The sequence below is a fragment of the Oncorhynchus tshawytscha genome, linkage group LG03 (genome assembly GCF_018296145.1).
Source record: "Oncorhynchus tshawytscha isolate Ot180627B linkage group LG03, Otsh_v2.0, whole genome shotgun sequence".
NCBI lineage: Eukaryota > Metazoa > Chordata > Actinopteri > Salmoniformes > Salmonidae > Oncorhynchus > Oncorhynchus tshawytscha.
In genome coordinates, this window is record NC_056431.1 from 28,171,970 (window position 1) to 28,184,781 (window position 12,812).

Consider the following 12,812-nt stretch of genomic DNA (forward strand, 5'->3'; position numbering starts at 1 on the left):
TATACTACTTAACGTGTCATATAAGCTTATTGACCAATCAGGACCTGAATAAGACTGCACATCACAATAATTTAACGGATTCATACATTTTTTAAGTAGTTATTACACATTGATTACACTGTCACTCTTATTTCATTTGTCACAACAATTCAACGATACGTATGCTACAATGCTGGTAAAGTCATCTCGCGCACCTACAGTGCTGGTCATAAAAAAATTAAAAGCTAGCTAGTGCATGAATGCAAACAATGTCATTTTGCTATATTTTTGTTGAAGAACAATCTGTTTCAGTCGCTATAGTTAGCTAGCAAACTATAAAGCTAGGTGTCATCCAAAATAACCCTAATTTATAAGACAGTTCTTATTTGATTAATGATGGTCGGATCCATCTATGTGAAGCTAGCCACAATAAGGATGTGAAGCTAGCCACAATAGTGGACTTTGCGATTACCATTTGCAGTACTGTCAAATATACTTTTATTTTGAAGGCAAACTGAAAATTCTACTATTGTGCCTAATCCTTATTGTGGCTAGCTTCACAACACAACCTGGTGCGGCCAAGCCTCACTAGCCAGATGAAGCTAGCTGGCGGCTGAAAACGTTAACACTGTTGCCCAAAGCTAAGTTGCTGACTAGATATTTATTTTCATGAACTGAAGTTCAATTTCAATAGGTGAACAACAAGTGGCTACCTAGCTAATACTTACAAGGATTCCTAACTCATTGCAAAGAATAATGAAAGTGACTTCAGGTTCTACTGTTCCTTGTTTTCGTGCTAGCTAGGTACCAAGCTAAAGTTAGATACCCCAGAAGTTGCGGTCGAACAAATTATGCTTTATTATCAACGCGGTATTTTAAGCACAACATTCTTGGGAAGCGTTTGCAGACTTTTTTGTACATCTTTGACAGTGCTACTGTATCTTTTTAAACACGCAAAGACCCAAATGGCATTCCATAGTATTATGTCGTGACGCTATTACTGTGTAACTCCGGTATGGCAACATCTGAAAAATAGTGCACTTGGTAGTGTGTACCGGCGCTCGACCAGTCGGCGAAAGCCAACATCACCCACGACAGAACGGTTGATTGTCAGGGGCAATGAATTTCATTATCTTGGCTTTAATGGATTTCACCTTTTGAGTTGCCTCGTTGAAAGTTTGTTACTTTTTCAAATGACTGCTCAACAACTTTGACTGCTCAATCCACACAGCAGACATTGTGGGCTAGTTTAGGAATGCTGTGTTGCACGTATAGCGCAACCTTTTTACGTGGCGTCATTACATCATGTAGGTATGCACGTCAGCTTTCACATCAGTTTTGCACATTGGGGCGTTAAACTAGACATCGTGCCGATACCAATGTTGGCATTTTTAGCTAATATCGTCCGATTCCAATATGTTCACCGATATATCGTGCATCCCTACTAATAAGTGCTCAAATATTTTGCCGATGTCGACAGCAGATAAATTATATTCCTAATATAGCCAATTTAGCAAGCTAATTATGAGAAAGTTAAGTAGTTAACAAGCTAGGCAGCGTTAGCAAAGTTTGGTGCTCAATGAAAGAGCCCGTAGCTAACCAGTTGAGCTAATGTAACCGATGTGAAATGGCTAGCTAGTTAGCGGTGGTGCACGCTAATAGCGGTTCGATCGGTGACATCACGCGCTCTGAGACCTTGAAGTAGTGGTTCCCCTTGCTCTGCAAGGGCCGCGGCTTTTGTGGAGTGATGGGTAACGATGCTTCGAGGGTGACTGTTGATGTGTGCAGAGGGTCCCTGGTTCGAGCGAGGGGACGGACTAAAGTTACACTGTTACATTGATGTTGTTGACCCGGATCACTGGTTGCTGCGGAAAAGGAGGAGGTCAAAAGGGGGGTGAGTGTAACCGATGTGAAATGGCTAGCTAGTTAGCGGTGGTGCGCGCTAATAGCGTTTCGATCGGCGACATCACTCGCTCTGAGACCCTGAAGTAGTGGTTCCCCTTGCTCTGCAAGCGCCGCGGCTTTTGTGGAGTGATGGGTAACGATGCTTCGAGGGTGACTGTTGATGTGTGCAGAGGGTCCCTGGTTCGAGCGAGGAGAGGGACGGAAGCTATACTAACAAAGTATAATTTCATATTAGCAAAATATTCCAAGAGCCTCTGCATTTCAGGAAACACAGTGGCAAGTACCCCTGGTATACTGTTAAATTATTTAGCCATTCAAAACATATTTTTTTATATAAATCTCAGTTTTTTCCCCACTGGCTTTCATGTGTTCATGAGCTTGTCTGAGGTGTCAGACTCAACGACAGTTGCTATCCATTGGAGTGCTGCGATTGGTTGCCCAAAATTCAGAGGAGTGCTTAGCGAAGGGAGTTCGGGCGATATTTTCCTCTCGCTAAAACAATGACCGGTTCAGCGGTTTTTTGTGTGCCATCTAACCCATGTTGGCAGGAGTTTCACGAGAGTGTGTGTAGAGAAGGCTATGCTTATTGTTGTTGCAATCTCGTCAGAGCTTTTAGACATCAATAAAGGTGATACATTGCACGCCCAGTGTGCAGGAGCTTCTTACCTTCCAATGACATTTGAACATTTCCAATGACATTTGAACATTTCCGATGCACCTGCTCAAGCAAACCACAGACTCTCAGGACTGGTTTCCCAGACTAGCCGGGAAGCTTAACATAATCCTCCAAATCCTTATTCTTTCTTTCGTCTGCTTCCCTTTGGAATAACTGGGAATAACCACAGAAACTCTGCCATTCACTTGCCACTTTCTTAGTGACTATGTTTGTTCTAAAGAGATACCTCACACAGACTGAATTAAATCCTGTATGGTTAAACCATTAGCTATAACATAGGCCTAATTAGGGCACAATAACCATAGATACAAGCTTCACTATCTTCTTACTACAACGAAGTTGTGCATCACCAAGGTAACCAACTGACATTGATGCTAGTAGAGCTGTTAGTGCGTGTCAGATTCCTGTCTTTAATAGAAACAGGAATCTGCGTGAGCATGGCAACACACTAGAGACATCTAGTGGACAACACTGGTACTTTAGGGTAGAGTGATAGTTCATTGATTCATTGGCCGTAAGGGCATTCATCCCTTGGCCATGCATGCTAGTGTACTCCTCTATAGTGGGTGTGTGTGTGTGTAATATATACACACACACACACACACACTTCTGTATGTGCGTTGGTGACAACTAACATAAAATATGACCGACTGCGTATGTGTGCGTGTCTGTGTGCAGTCTTACCCAGCGGGTCTCTCTGGCTCGCTGGGGAGCTTAGCAGTACATTTGAAGTTGACCCTCCTGGCAGCAGAAACCAGAGGCCCCTGAGCAACTGGCTTTCCCGGGGACCCTGGCCTCCCGTTCCTGACCAGGCTCTCCTCCTCCACCAGGAGGTCCCGGAAAGCTCGAGACGAAGGGGGTGTCTGGACCGGAGTGGCCCTGAGGAGAGAAGGGAGGTGGAACCATATTCAACAACATTTGATGAATCAAAAGTACTACTTCAGCGCATTAAAAAGCACTACTTTCACTAACAGCTGAGGGAATACGCAGTTTCTGTATTTGTACATGAAACAACATTCAACACAAATGAGACTGGGAGAGGACCTACTCTATTAGGTAGGGATTGTCTCACCAACCCACCACCTTCTGTGCTGGCTCTGATATCAGGAGCATTCCTTATGGAGGGGGGCTTACCATGCTTTCACATTCTTTGAGGGAGGAATGACTGGTGGCGATTTGGATAGGGCACACTCCGCACTGCCCTCCTTGGTTGCCATGGCGATCATCTTCCTCTGCTTCTGGGAAAGCTTGGCTGGGAGAGGGGACTGCTTGCTACTGCTGCCAACACTGACAGGACTTTTGGGAGTGGCTCTGAGACTTCGAGTCTTTGAGCTGGCTTCCATATCCATGATGGCCCTGATATCCAAGACAGGATGTGACAGAGCAGGACTGGAGAAAGAAGACACAAGGTCACATACAGTTCCACCCCTGAACCCTGACCTGGTCCACAGTGACCTGGCTCACCTGGCTGTGACCTTGGGGATGTGCTCTGTAACAGAACTCTTTGGGGGTTCGGCGGGGAGGCCGTTCCGCGCGGTGGTGGGGGTGCTGGGGGGCGTCTTCAACCTGGGACCTCCTTCAGCCCTCCCTTCCTCGGGCCTGTCGTGGAACACGGGACTCTGGAGGTTTCGGGGGCTGCGCACATCCTTGTAGCTGCCCTCAGAGTCAGATGTCATCAGCTCCTGCAGAGACTCCACAGAGTTGGTCTTTCCTGACTTGACCAGGCTGGGAGAGAGGACTGAGAAGAGACGGTGTATCATAATCCATATCAGCCCAACTCCAACTAAAGGAAATAATTATTGTGTGCCGTGATAAAGAGTGTGTGTGTGTGTGTGTGTGTGTGTGTGTGTGTGTGTTCTACCTGCAGCAGGTGGGCTCTGGATGATGTCAGAAAGGGTGTAACCCCCTGAGCTGTCGGAGCGTCGCCTAGGTTTTCTTTTGGCCTTCAACTTGGCCTTCTTCAACAGAGTCTCCCTGAGAGGAGGAAGAGAAACAAATTCGGCCACGGTTCAAGTGTTAGGGAGGTTACTGGCTGGATGCAATTTAGTCCAAAACATTGCAACCTACTTTCAGCACCAATTCAGTCCCATCTCATTCATGCCAGGGAGTGAACAAGCAACTTCTGGAATGAGATGCAACCAGTGTTGTATAGAAGTTTGATAGATGGTATAGTACCTGCAGGAGTAGTCTAGTTCAGCGTCAGCTTTAGCGCTGAATGAAGAGTCCATGTCCTCATACACAGTGAGGTCCGGGGCGTCTGGGTAAGGCGTGATCAGTCGCTTCTGCATGGCCGGAATCTGACAGGAAGGTCAGTTAATCAGAACCAACAGTCATGTTTAGTAAGAATCACATGGAAGAAAACGAGTGAAACAGGGAGGGACTATCTGAGAAACCCTCCAATAACAAACCCTATTTTCGTTCTCTGTTGAGTTCCCCTACTGAACATATGCCAGGTATCGCACTATACAGATGATGCAGGTACGGTCACGGCACAAAGGGGAAATGACTCACCATCCTCCTGTAGGAGGCAGAGAGCTCCACCAGCACGTCATCACTCAGGATATCCAGCGCTCTAGAGAGAGATATGGATATATAAAACAGAGAGAGAGAGAGAGAGAGAGAGACTCTCGAAGAAGAAGAATCCATAGTTTTGCCTCATCTGGGAAAATTAGAAAACTCTTGTTTGTTTACTGTTATCCAAAATGGAGATGTATGGGTAAACCACTTCTCCAATCTTTTTGGCCCTATAACAAAGAACCAGCAAAAACATATACATGATCAAATACAAATCTTATAATCAACTATTAAAAGACTACCAGAACCCACTGGATTCTCCAATTACATTGAATGAACTACAGGACAAAATAAACCCTCCACCCCAAAAAAGACCTGTGGTGTAGATGGTATCCTCAATGAAATGATAAAACATAAAGACCACAAATTCCAATTGGCTATACTTAATCTAACATCCTTAGCTATGGCATCTTCCCTAATATTTGGAAGCAAGGGCTGACGACCCCCCCCCCCAAATCCACAAAAGTGGAGACAAATTTGACCCCAGTAACTACCATGGAACCTTGGGAAAAATCCTCTTCATTATCATTAACAGCAGACAAGTACATTTCCTCAGTGAAAACAATGTACTGAGCAAATGTCAAATTGGCATTTTAACAAATTACCATAGGACAGACCAAGTATTCACCCAGCACACCCTAAAAAAGCAAAAGCAAAGTGTTCTCATGCTTTGTTAATTAAAACTTGACTCAATTTGACATAAGGGTATGCTATAGAAATTGATGGAAAGTGGTGTTGGTGGAAAAAAATACACATGAAATCCATGTACACAAACAACAAGCGTGGATTAAAATTTGGCAAAAAAAAAACATTTCTATCCACAGAGCCATGGGGTGAGACAGGGATGCAGCTTAAGCCCCACCCTCTTCAACACACACACAGTTGAAGTCAGAAGTTTACATACACTTAGGTTGGAGTCATTAAAACTCATTTTTCAACCACTCCACAAATTTCTTGTTAACAAACTATAGTTTTGGCAAGTCGGTTAGGACATCTACTTTGTGCATGACAAGTAATTTTTCCAACAATTGTTTACAGACAGATTATTTCACTGTATCACAATTCCAGTGGGTCAGAAGTTTACATGCACTACGTTGACTGACTTTAAACAGCTTGGAAAATTTCAGAAAATGATGTTATGGCTTTAGAAGCTTCTGATTAGGCTAATTGACATCATTTGAGTCAATTGGAGGTGTACCTGTGGATGTATTTCAAGGGCTACCTTCAAACTCAGTGCCTCTTTACTTGACATCATGGGAAAATCAAAAGATATCAACCAAGACCTCAGAAAAACAATTGTAGACCTCCACAAGTCTGGTTCATCCTTGGGAGCAATTTCCAAACGCCTGAAGGTACCACATTCATCTGTACAAACAATAGTATACAAGTATAAACACCATGGGACCACGCAGCTGTCATACCACTCAGGAAGGAGACGCGTTCCGTCTCCTAGAGATGAACGTACTTTGGTGTGAAAAGTGCAAGCAAAGGACCTTCTGAAGATGCTGGAGGAAACAGGTACAAAAGTATCTTTATCCAGAGTAAAACGAGTCCTATATTGACATAACCTGAAAGGCCTAAACATACCTCAGCCCAAACATCAGCGCCACAGTTAACTTCTGAGAAGGAACATAAAATGCAACATGCCAACTAGGATCTGGCTAAAAATATTTGAATCACTTATTCAAAAATAACCTCTGTGTACAATGTAAAACACCAAATAAATGCACGCAGAGCAGAATTAGGCCGATACCCACTAATAATCAAAATCCAGAAGAGAGACATTAAATTCTACAACCACCTAAAAGGAAGCGATTCCAGAACCTTCCAAAACAAGGCCATCACCTACAAAGAGAGGAACCTGGAGAACAGTCCCCTAAGCAAGCTGGACAGCAATTAGACCCAAACAATTGAGACAAAAAAAGACACTTGACCGAGTGGCAGATTACCTGACCACTGTGACTGACCCAAACTTAAGGAATGCTTTGACTATGTACAGACTCGGTGAGTATAGCTATTGAGGAAGGACACCGTAGGCATACCTGGCTCTCAAGAGTAGACAGGCTATGGGCACACTGCCCACAAAACAACTCGTAAACTGAGCTGCACTTCCTAACACAGATCCACAAAGAATTTGTCTATTTAAGGTCCCACAGTTGACAGTGCATGTCAGAGCAAAAACCAAGCCATGAGGTCAGAGGAATTGTCAGTAGAGCTCAAGACAAGATTGTATTGAGGAACAGATCTGGGGAAGGATACAAACATATTCATGCAGCATTGAAGGTCCCCAAGAACACAGTGGCCTCCATTCTTAAATGCAAGAAGTTTGGAACCACGAAGACTCGTCCTAGAGCTGGCCACCCAGCCAAACTGAGCAATCAGGGGAGAAAAGCCTTGGTGAGGCAGGTGACCAAGAACCCAATGGTCACTCTGACAGAGCCCCAGAGTTCCTCTGAAGATTGGAGAACATTCCAGATGGGCAACTATCTCTGCAGCACTCCACCAATCAGACCTTTATGGCAGAGTGGCCACCCCACAATAAGAAGGCACAAGACAGCCTGCTTGGAGCCAAAAGGAAAAATAAGGACTCAGGCCATGAGAAACAAGATCCTTTGGTCTGATGAAACCTAAATTGAAGTCTTTGGCCTGAATACCAAGTGTCACATCTGGAGGAAACCTGGCACCATCCATTTGGTGAAGCATGGTGGTGGCAGCATCATACCTATTTAAGAATGCTGTTCATTGACTACAGCTCAGCATTCAACACCATAGTACCCTCCAAACTCATCATTATGCTTGAGGCTCTGGGTCTCAACCCCACCCTGTGTGATAGTGTCCTGGACTTCCTGACCCCAGGTGGTAAAGGTAGGAAACAACATCTCCACTTCGCTGATCCTCTACACAGGGGGGCCCCACAACAGTGCGTCCTCATCCCCCTCCTGTGCTCCCCGTTCACCCACGACCGCGTGGCCACACATGCCTCCAACTCAATCATCAAGTTTGAAGACAACAGTAGTGGGCTTGAGTTCCAACAAAGACGAGACAGCCTACAGGGAGGTGAGGGCACTCGGAGTGTGGTGTTAGGAAAACAACCTCTCACTCAACGTCAACAAAACAAAGGAGATGATCGTGGACTTCAGGAAACAGCAGAGGGAGCACCCCCCTATCCACGTCGAAGGGACGGCAGTGGAGAAGGTGGAATGTTTAAAGTTCCTCAGCGTACACATCACAGACAAACTGAAATGGTCCACCCACACAGACAGTGTGGTGAAGGGGCAACATTGCCTCAACCTCAGGAGGCTAGGCACCTAAAACCCTGACTAACTTTTACAGATGCACAATTGAGAGCATCCTGTCGGGCTGTGTCACCACCTGGTGCAGCAACTGCACCACCCTCAACCGCAGGGCTCTCCAGAGGGTGGTGCAGTTTACACAACACATCACCGGGGGCAAACTACCTGCCCTCCGGGACACCTACAGCACCCGATGTCACAGGAAGGTCAAAAAGACCATCAAGAACAACCACCCGAGCCACTGCCTGTTCACCAAGCTACCATCCAGAAGGTGAGGTCAGTACAGGCACATCAAAGCTGGGACCGAGAGACTGAAATTAGCTTCTTTCTCAAGGCCATCAGATTGTTGAACAGCCATCACTATAACAGAGGTTGCTGCCTACATGGTATTGAAATCATTGGCCACTAACAAATGGATCACTAGTCACTTTATTAATAATGATGTTTACACATCTTACATTTACTCATCTCATCTCATATGTACAGTATTTTATTGCATCTTGCCTATGCCGCTCTGTCACTGCTCATCCATATATTCTTATTCCATTCCTTTACTTAGATGTGTGTATTAGGTAGTGGTGGAATTGTTAAGATTACTTGTTAGATATTGCTGCACTGTCGGAACTAGAAGCACAAGCATTGCTACAATCACAACAACATCTACTAACCATGTGTGTGTGTGACCAACAAAATTATTTGATTTGAAAACAGCTCCCCATCCAACCTGACAGAGCTTGAGAGGATCTGCAGAGAAAGATGGAAACTCCAAATACAGATGTGCCAAGCTTGCAGCGTCATACCCAAGAAGAGGCTGTAATCACTGCCAAAGTTGCTTCAACAAAGTACTAAGTAAAGGGTCTGAATAATTATGCAAATTTGATTTCAGTTATTTTATTTGTAATAAAATTTGCATTAAAAATCTAAATCAAACCATTTGCCACATGCGCCGAATACAACAAGTGTTGATTTTACCATGAAATGCTTAGTTACAAGCCCTTAACCAAGAGTGCAGTTCAAGAAGAAAATATTTTCCCAGTAGGCTAAGATAAAAAGTAATAATAAAAACACAGTAAGAATGATAATAACGAGACTATATGCAGGGGGCACCGGTACCGAGTCAGTGTGCGGGGGTACAGGCTAGTTGAGGTAATCTGTATATGTAGGTGGGGGCGAAGTGACTATTCATAGGTTAAAAAAAACAGCGAGTAGCAGCAGTGTACAAGTGGGGGATGTCAATGTAAATTGTCCGGTGGCCATTTTTATGAATTGTTCAGCAGCCTAAAGGCTTGGGGGGGGTAGAAGCTGTCGAGGAGCCTTTTGGTCCTACACTTGGTGCTCTGGAACCACTTGCCGTGCGGTGGCAGAGACAACAGTCTGACTTAAGTGACTGAAGTCTGACAATTTTAATGGGCCTATTATATAGGTCCTGGACAGCAGAAAGCTTGGCCCCAGTGATGATCTGGGACGTTCACACCACCCTCTGTAGCGTCTTATGGTCAGATGCCGAGCAGTTGCCATACAAGTCGGTGATACAACCGGTAAGGACGCTCTCAATGGTGCAGCTGTAGAACCTTTTGAGGATCTGGGGGCCCATGCCAAATCTTTTCAGTCTCCCGAGGGGTAAAAGGTTGTTGTGCCCTCTTCACAACTGTCTTGGTATGTTTGGACCATGATAGTTCATTGGTGATGTGGACACCAAGGAACTTGAAACTCGACCTGCTTCACTACAGCCCCGTCGATGTTAATGGGGGCCTGTTTGGCCCGCCATTCCTGTAGTCCACAATCAGCTCCTTTGCCTTGCTCACATTGAGGGAGAGGTTGTTGTCCTGGCACCACACTGCCAGTTCTCTGACCTCCTCCCTATAGGCAGTCTCATCATTACCACCTGGGGACGGCACATCAGGAAGTCCAGGATCCAGTTGCAGAGGGAGCTGTTTAGTCCCAGAGTCCTTAGCTTAGTGATGAGCTTCGTGGTGTTGAACGCTAAGCTGTAGTCGATGAACAGCATTCTCACATAGGTGTTCCTTTTGTCCAGGTGAGAAAGGACAGTGTGGAGTGCTATTGAAATTGCGCCATCTGTGGATCTGTTGGGGAGGTAAGCAAATTGGAGTGGATGTTGTGAGCCATGACCAGCCTTTCAAAGCACTTCATGGCTACCGACGTGAGTGCCACGGGGCGGTAATCATTTAGGCAGGTTACCTTCGCTTCCTTGGGCACAGGGACTATGGTGGTCTGCTTGAAACATTTAGGCATTACAGACTCGGTCAGGGAGAGGTTGAAAATGTCAGTGAAGACACTTGCCAGTTGGTCCGCGCATGCTTTCAGTACAAGTCCTGGTAATCCGCCTGGCCCAGCGGCTGTGTGAATGTTGACCTGTTTAAAGATTTTGATCGAATCTGCTACCGAGAGCGTTATCACAGTCATCCAGAACAGCTGGTGCTCTCGTGCATGCTTCAGTGTTGCTTACATCATAATAAAAATAAAGGCTGTAACATAATAAAATGTGGGAAAAGTAGTGTGGTCCGAATACTTTCCGAATGTACTTTATACACACACTCACTTGGACTCGAGCAGGGCAGCCATGTTGTGCACGATGAACTGGATGCAGGACAGTTTGAGCTGCTCAGCGTTGTACATGGCAGAAAACTGCAGCAGCTCCGCAGCGTTCTTCAGCGTCACTGAGGAGACGGAAGAGGAAGCCATTTTTTAAAACAAACAGGACAGTGCTCTCACATGGGTGATTTTCAAGACAAAGCTGTTTGACATGTTGACAGGCAGGAGAGAAAGAGGGGGACAGAGGCATGGGAGGAGAGCAGAGAGGGCTAAGAGGACAGAGGGAAGATGAGAGGACATACGGTTCTCAGTGATGGCCACCTCACACATCTCCTTCAGTCGGGTGATGAGAAGCTGATCGGCCACCACCAACACGTTGCAGACAAACTCCACATTGAGAGACTCTGGAAGTGGATAGAGACAGACTTTTAGCTTACAACTACCTTGTGCATAAAGATCAAAGTCAACATGAGGTTTGTAAATATTATTAGGGGTAGCCACGTGGTAGACTTATTTTTAACTCAATATTTATTTAATTTACTTATTTGACAGGGACAGTGCACATTTAGCAACATTACAGAGTCAATGTGTATGTACCCAAGTTAGCAAGAGAGCTCATTTCCATCCATAGTTCCAAAGCATTTTTTCACTGTGTGTGTGTGTGTGTGTGTACAGGTTGTATATGCATGATCTGGTGTGTCCTGTACCTTTGATAGTGGGAGACTCGTCAGTGTAGACATATTCTAGGATGACCTGCAGTATCTCTGAGCTGGTAGGCATCTCTAGGGCACTACAAGAAGTGGCCTGTGGGGGGCACACAACAACTACATCACCATCACAAGTAGCAGCACACTTACTCAAGCACAATGTGAGAAAACGTTTTCAGAGCCAACGGTTACTTCTGGCAATATTCAAATTAAGCTTTAGTGTACAATGAGCAAGACCTCCAATTGCCAGCAACTAAAACAGATATTTTATCAATTGTAAAAACTAATATGGATTGATAAACATGAAATAACATCAAAGACAAAACATAACATACCTCTATCCAGGGGTTCCCCAGCATACTGTGGAAATACTCTGAAACACATGACATGTTTACAATAGAACTGCCACTAAGAAATATCCAAAAATCATCCCCCAGACACATCTTACACCTTAATTAAAAATAATTTAATCTTTAATCTGTGTACCGAAAACTGGTCCCACGGCTTTAACAAATGACTGGCCAATCTAGTGTCAGATGTCTACAACCTTGAATAACCTAAACCCACAGTTCACCCCTCAAACTCCAAGAAACGCAACAATATGTTGACACACAGTAGCTCACCAAGTCTGGCACACAGCACACACTTGTGACAGGGGAACTCCTTGCCATCCTCAGACCTCAGAGTGACATCACAGAGGTAGGAGCTTGGGGGAGACAGAGATACAGCTTAGACGGAAAACAATATCTCCGCTTTGATGTTTTACTACCCTGGTTTTCTGACAACGACACACACAACTGAATAGAGTCACAGAACATTGACTTGAATAGGAATGTCCATTCTAGTAATTACCTTTCTATGAACACATTGTCTCAGTTAATCTGCCACGCGGCAATTTACTCACCACTTTTTCTGGTTATAGCGTGGCTTGTTGGCCGTCATCTTAAGCACTACATTGATCTTCCCGTTGTCATACTGCACTCCATCCAAACTGTAATAAAATGTATTTAACAAAATACACTACGGGTTATAACATGTTAATAACCCCCCCCAGGTCAATGCCAGTGTGAAAATCAATTAACATAAGACAACATTTCCATCAATTCAACAGTTAGACTTTTTTTT

The 12,812-nt window shown here is 44.8% G+C and overlaps 1 protein-coding gene across 2 annotated transcripts in view; it reads right to left on the bottom strand.

The window, feature by feature from the left end:
- The window catches only part of LOC112232560 (inhibitor of Bruton tyrosine kinase), a 36,686-nt gene that overhangs the window by 8,021 nt on the left and 15,853 nt on the right, over window positions 1–12,812 (bottom strand). For both annotated transcript variants that reach the window (XM_024399608.2, XM_042313592.1), the window contains 12 exons: window positions 12,592–12,678; window positions 12,311–12,393; window positions 12,023–12,060; window positions 11,688–11,784; window positions 11,283–11,384; window positions 10,988–11,105; window positions 5,072–5,132; window positions 4,736–4,857; window positions 4,422–4,534; window positions 4,025–4,298; window positions 3,695–3,949; window positions 3,245–3,439 (listed from right to left, as the gene is read on the bottom strand). In XM_024399608.2, the coding sequence (XP_024255376.2) occupies window positions 3,245–3,439; window positions 3,695–3,949; window positions 4,025–4,298; window positions 4,422–4,534; window positions 4,736–4,857; window positions 5,072–5,132; window positions 10,988–11,105; window positions 11,283–11,384; window positions 11,688–11,784; window positions 12,023–12,060; window positions 12,311–12,393; window positions 12,592–12,678 (1,545 nt within the window). The remainder of the gene's footprint in view (window positions 1–3,244; window positions 3,440–3,694; window positions 3,950–4,024; window positions 4,299–4,421; window positions 4,535–4,735; window positions 4,858–5,071; window positions 5,133–10,987; window positions 11,106–11,282; window positions 11,385–11,687; window positions 11,785–12,022; window positions 12,061–12,310; window positions 12,394–12,591; window positions 12,679–12,812) is intronic.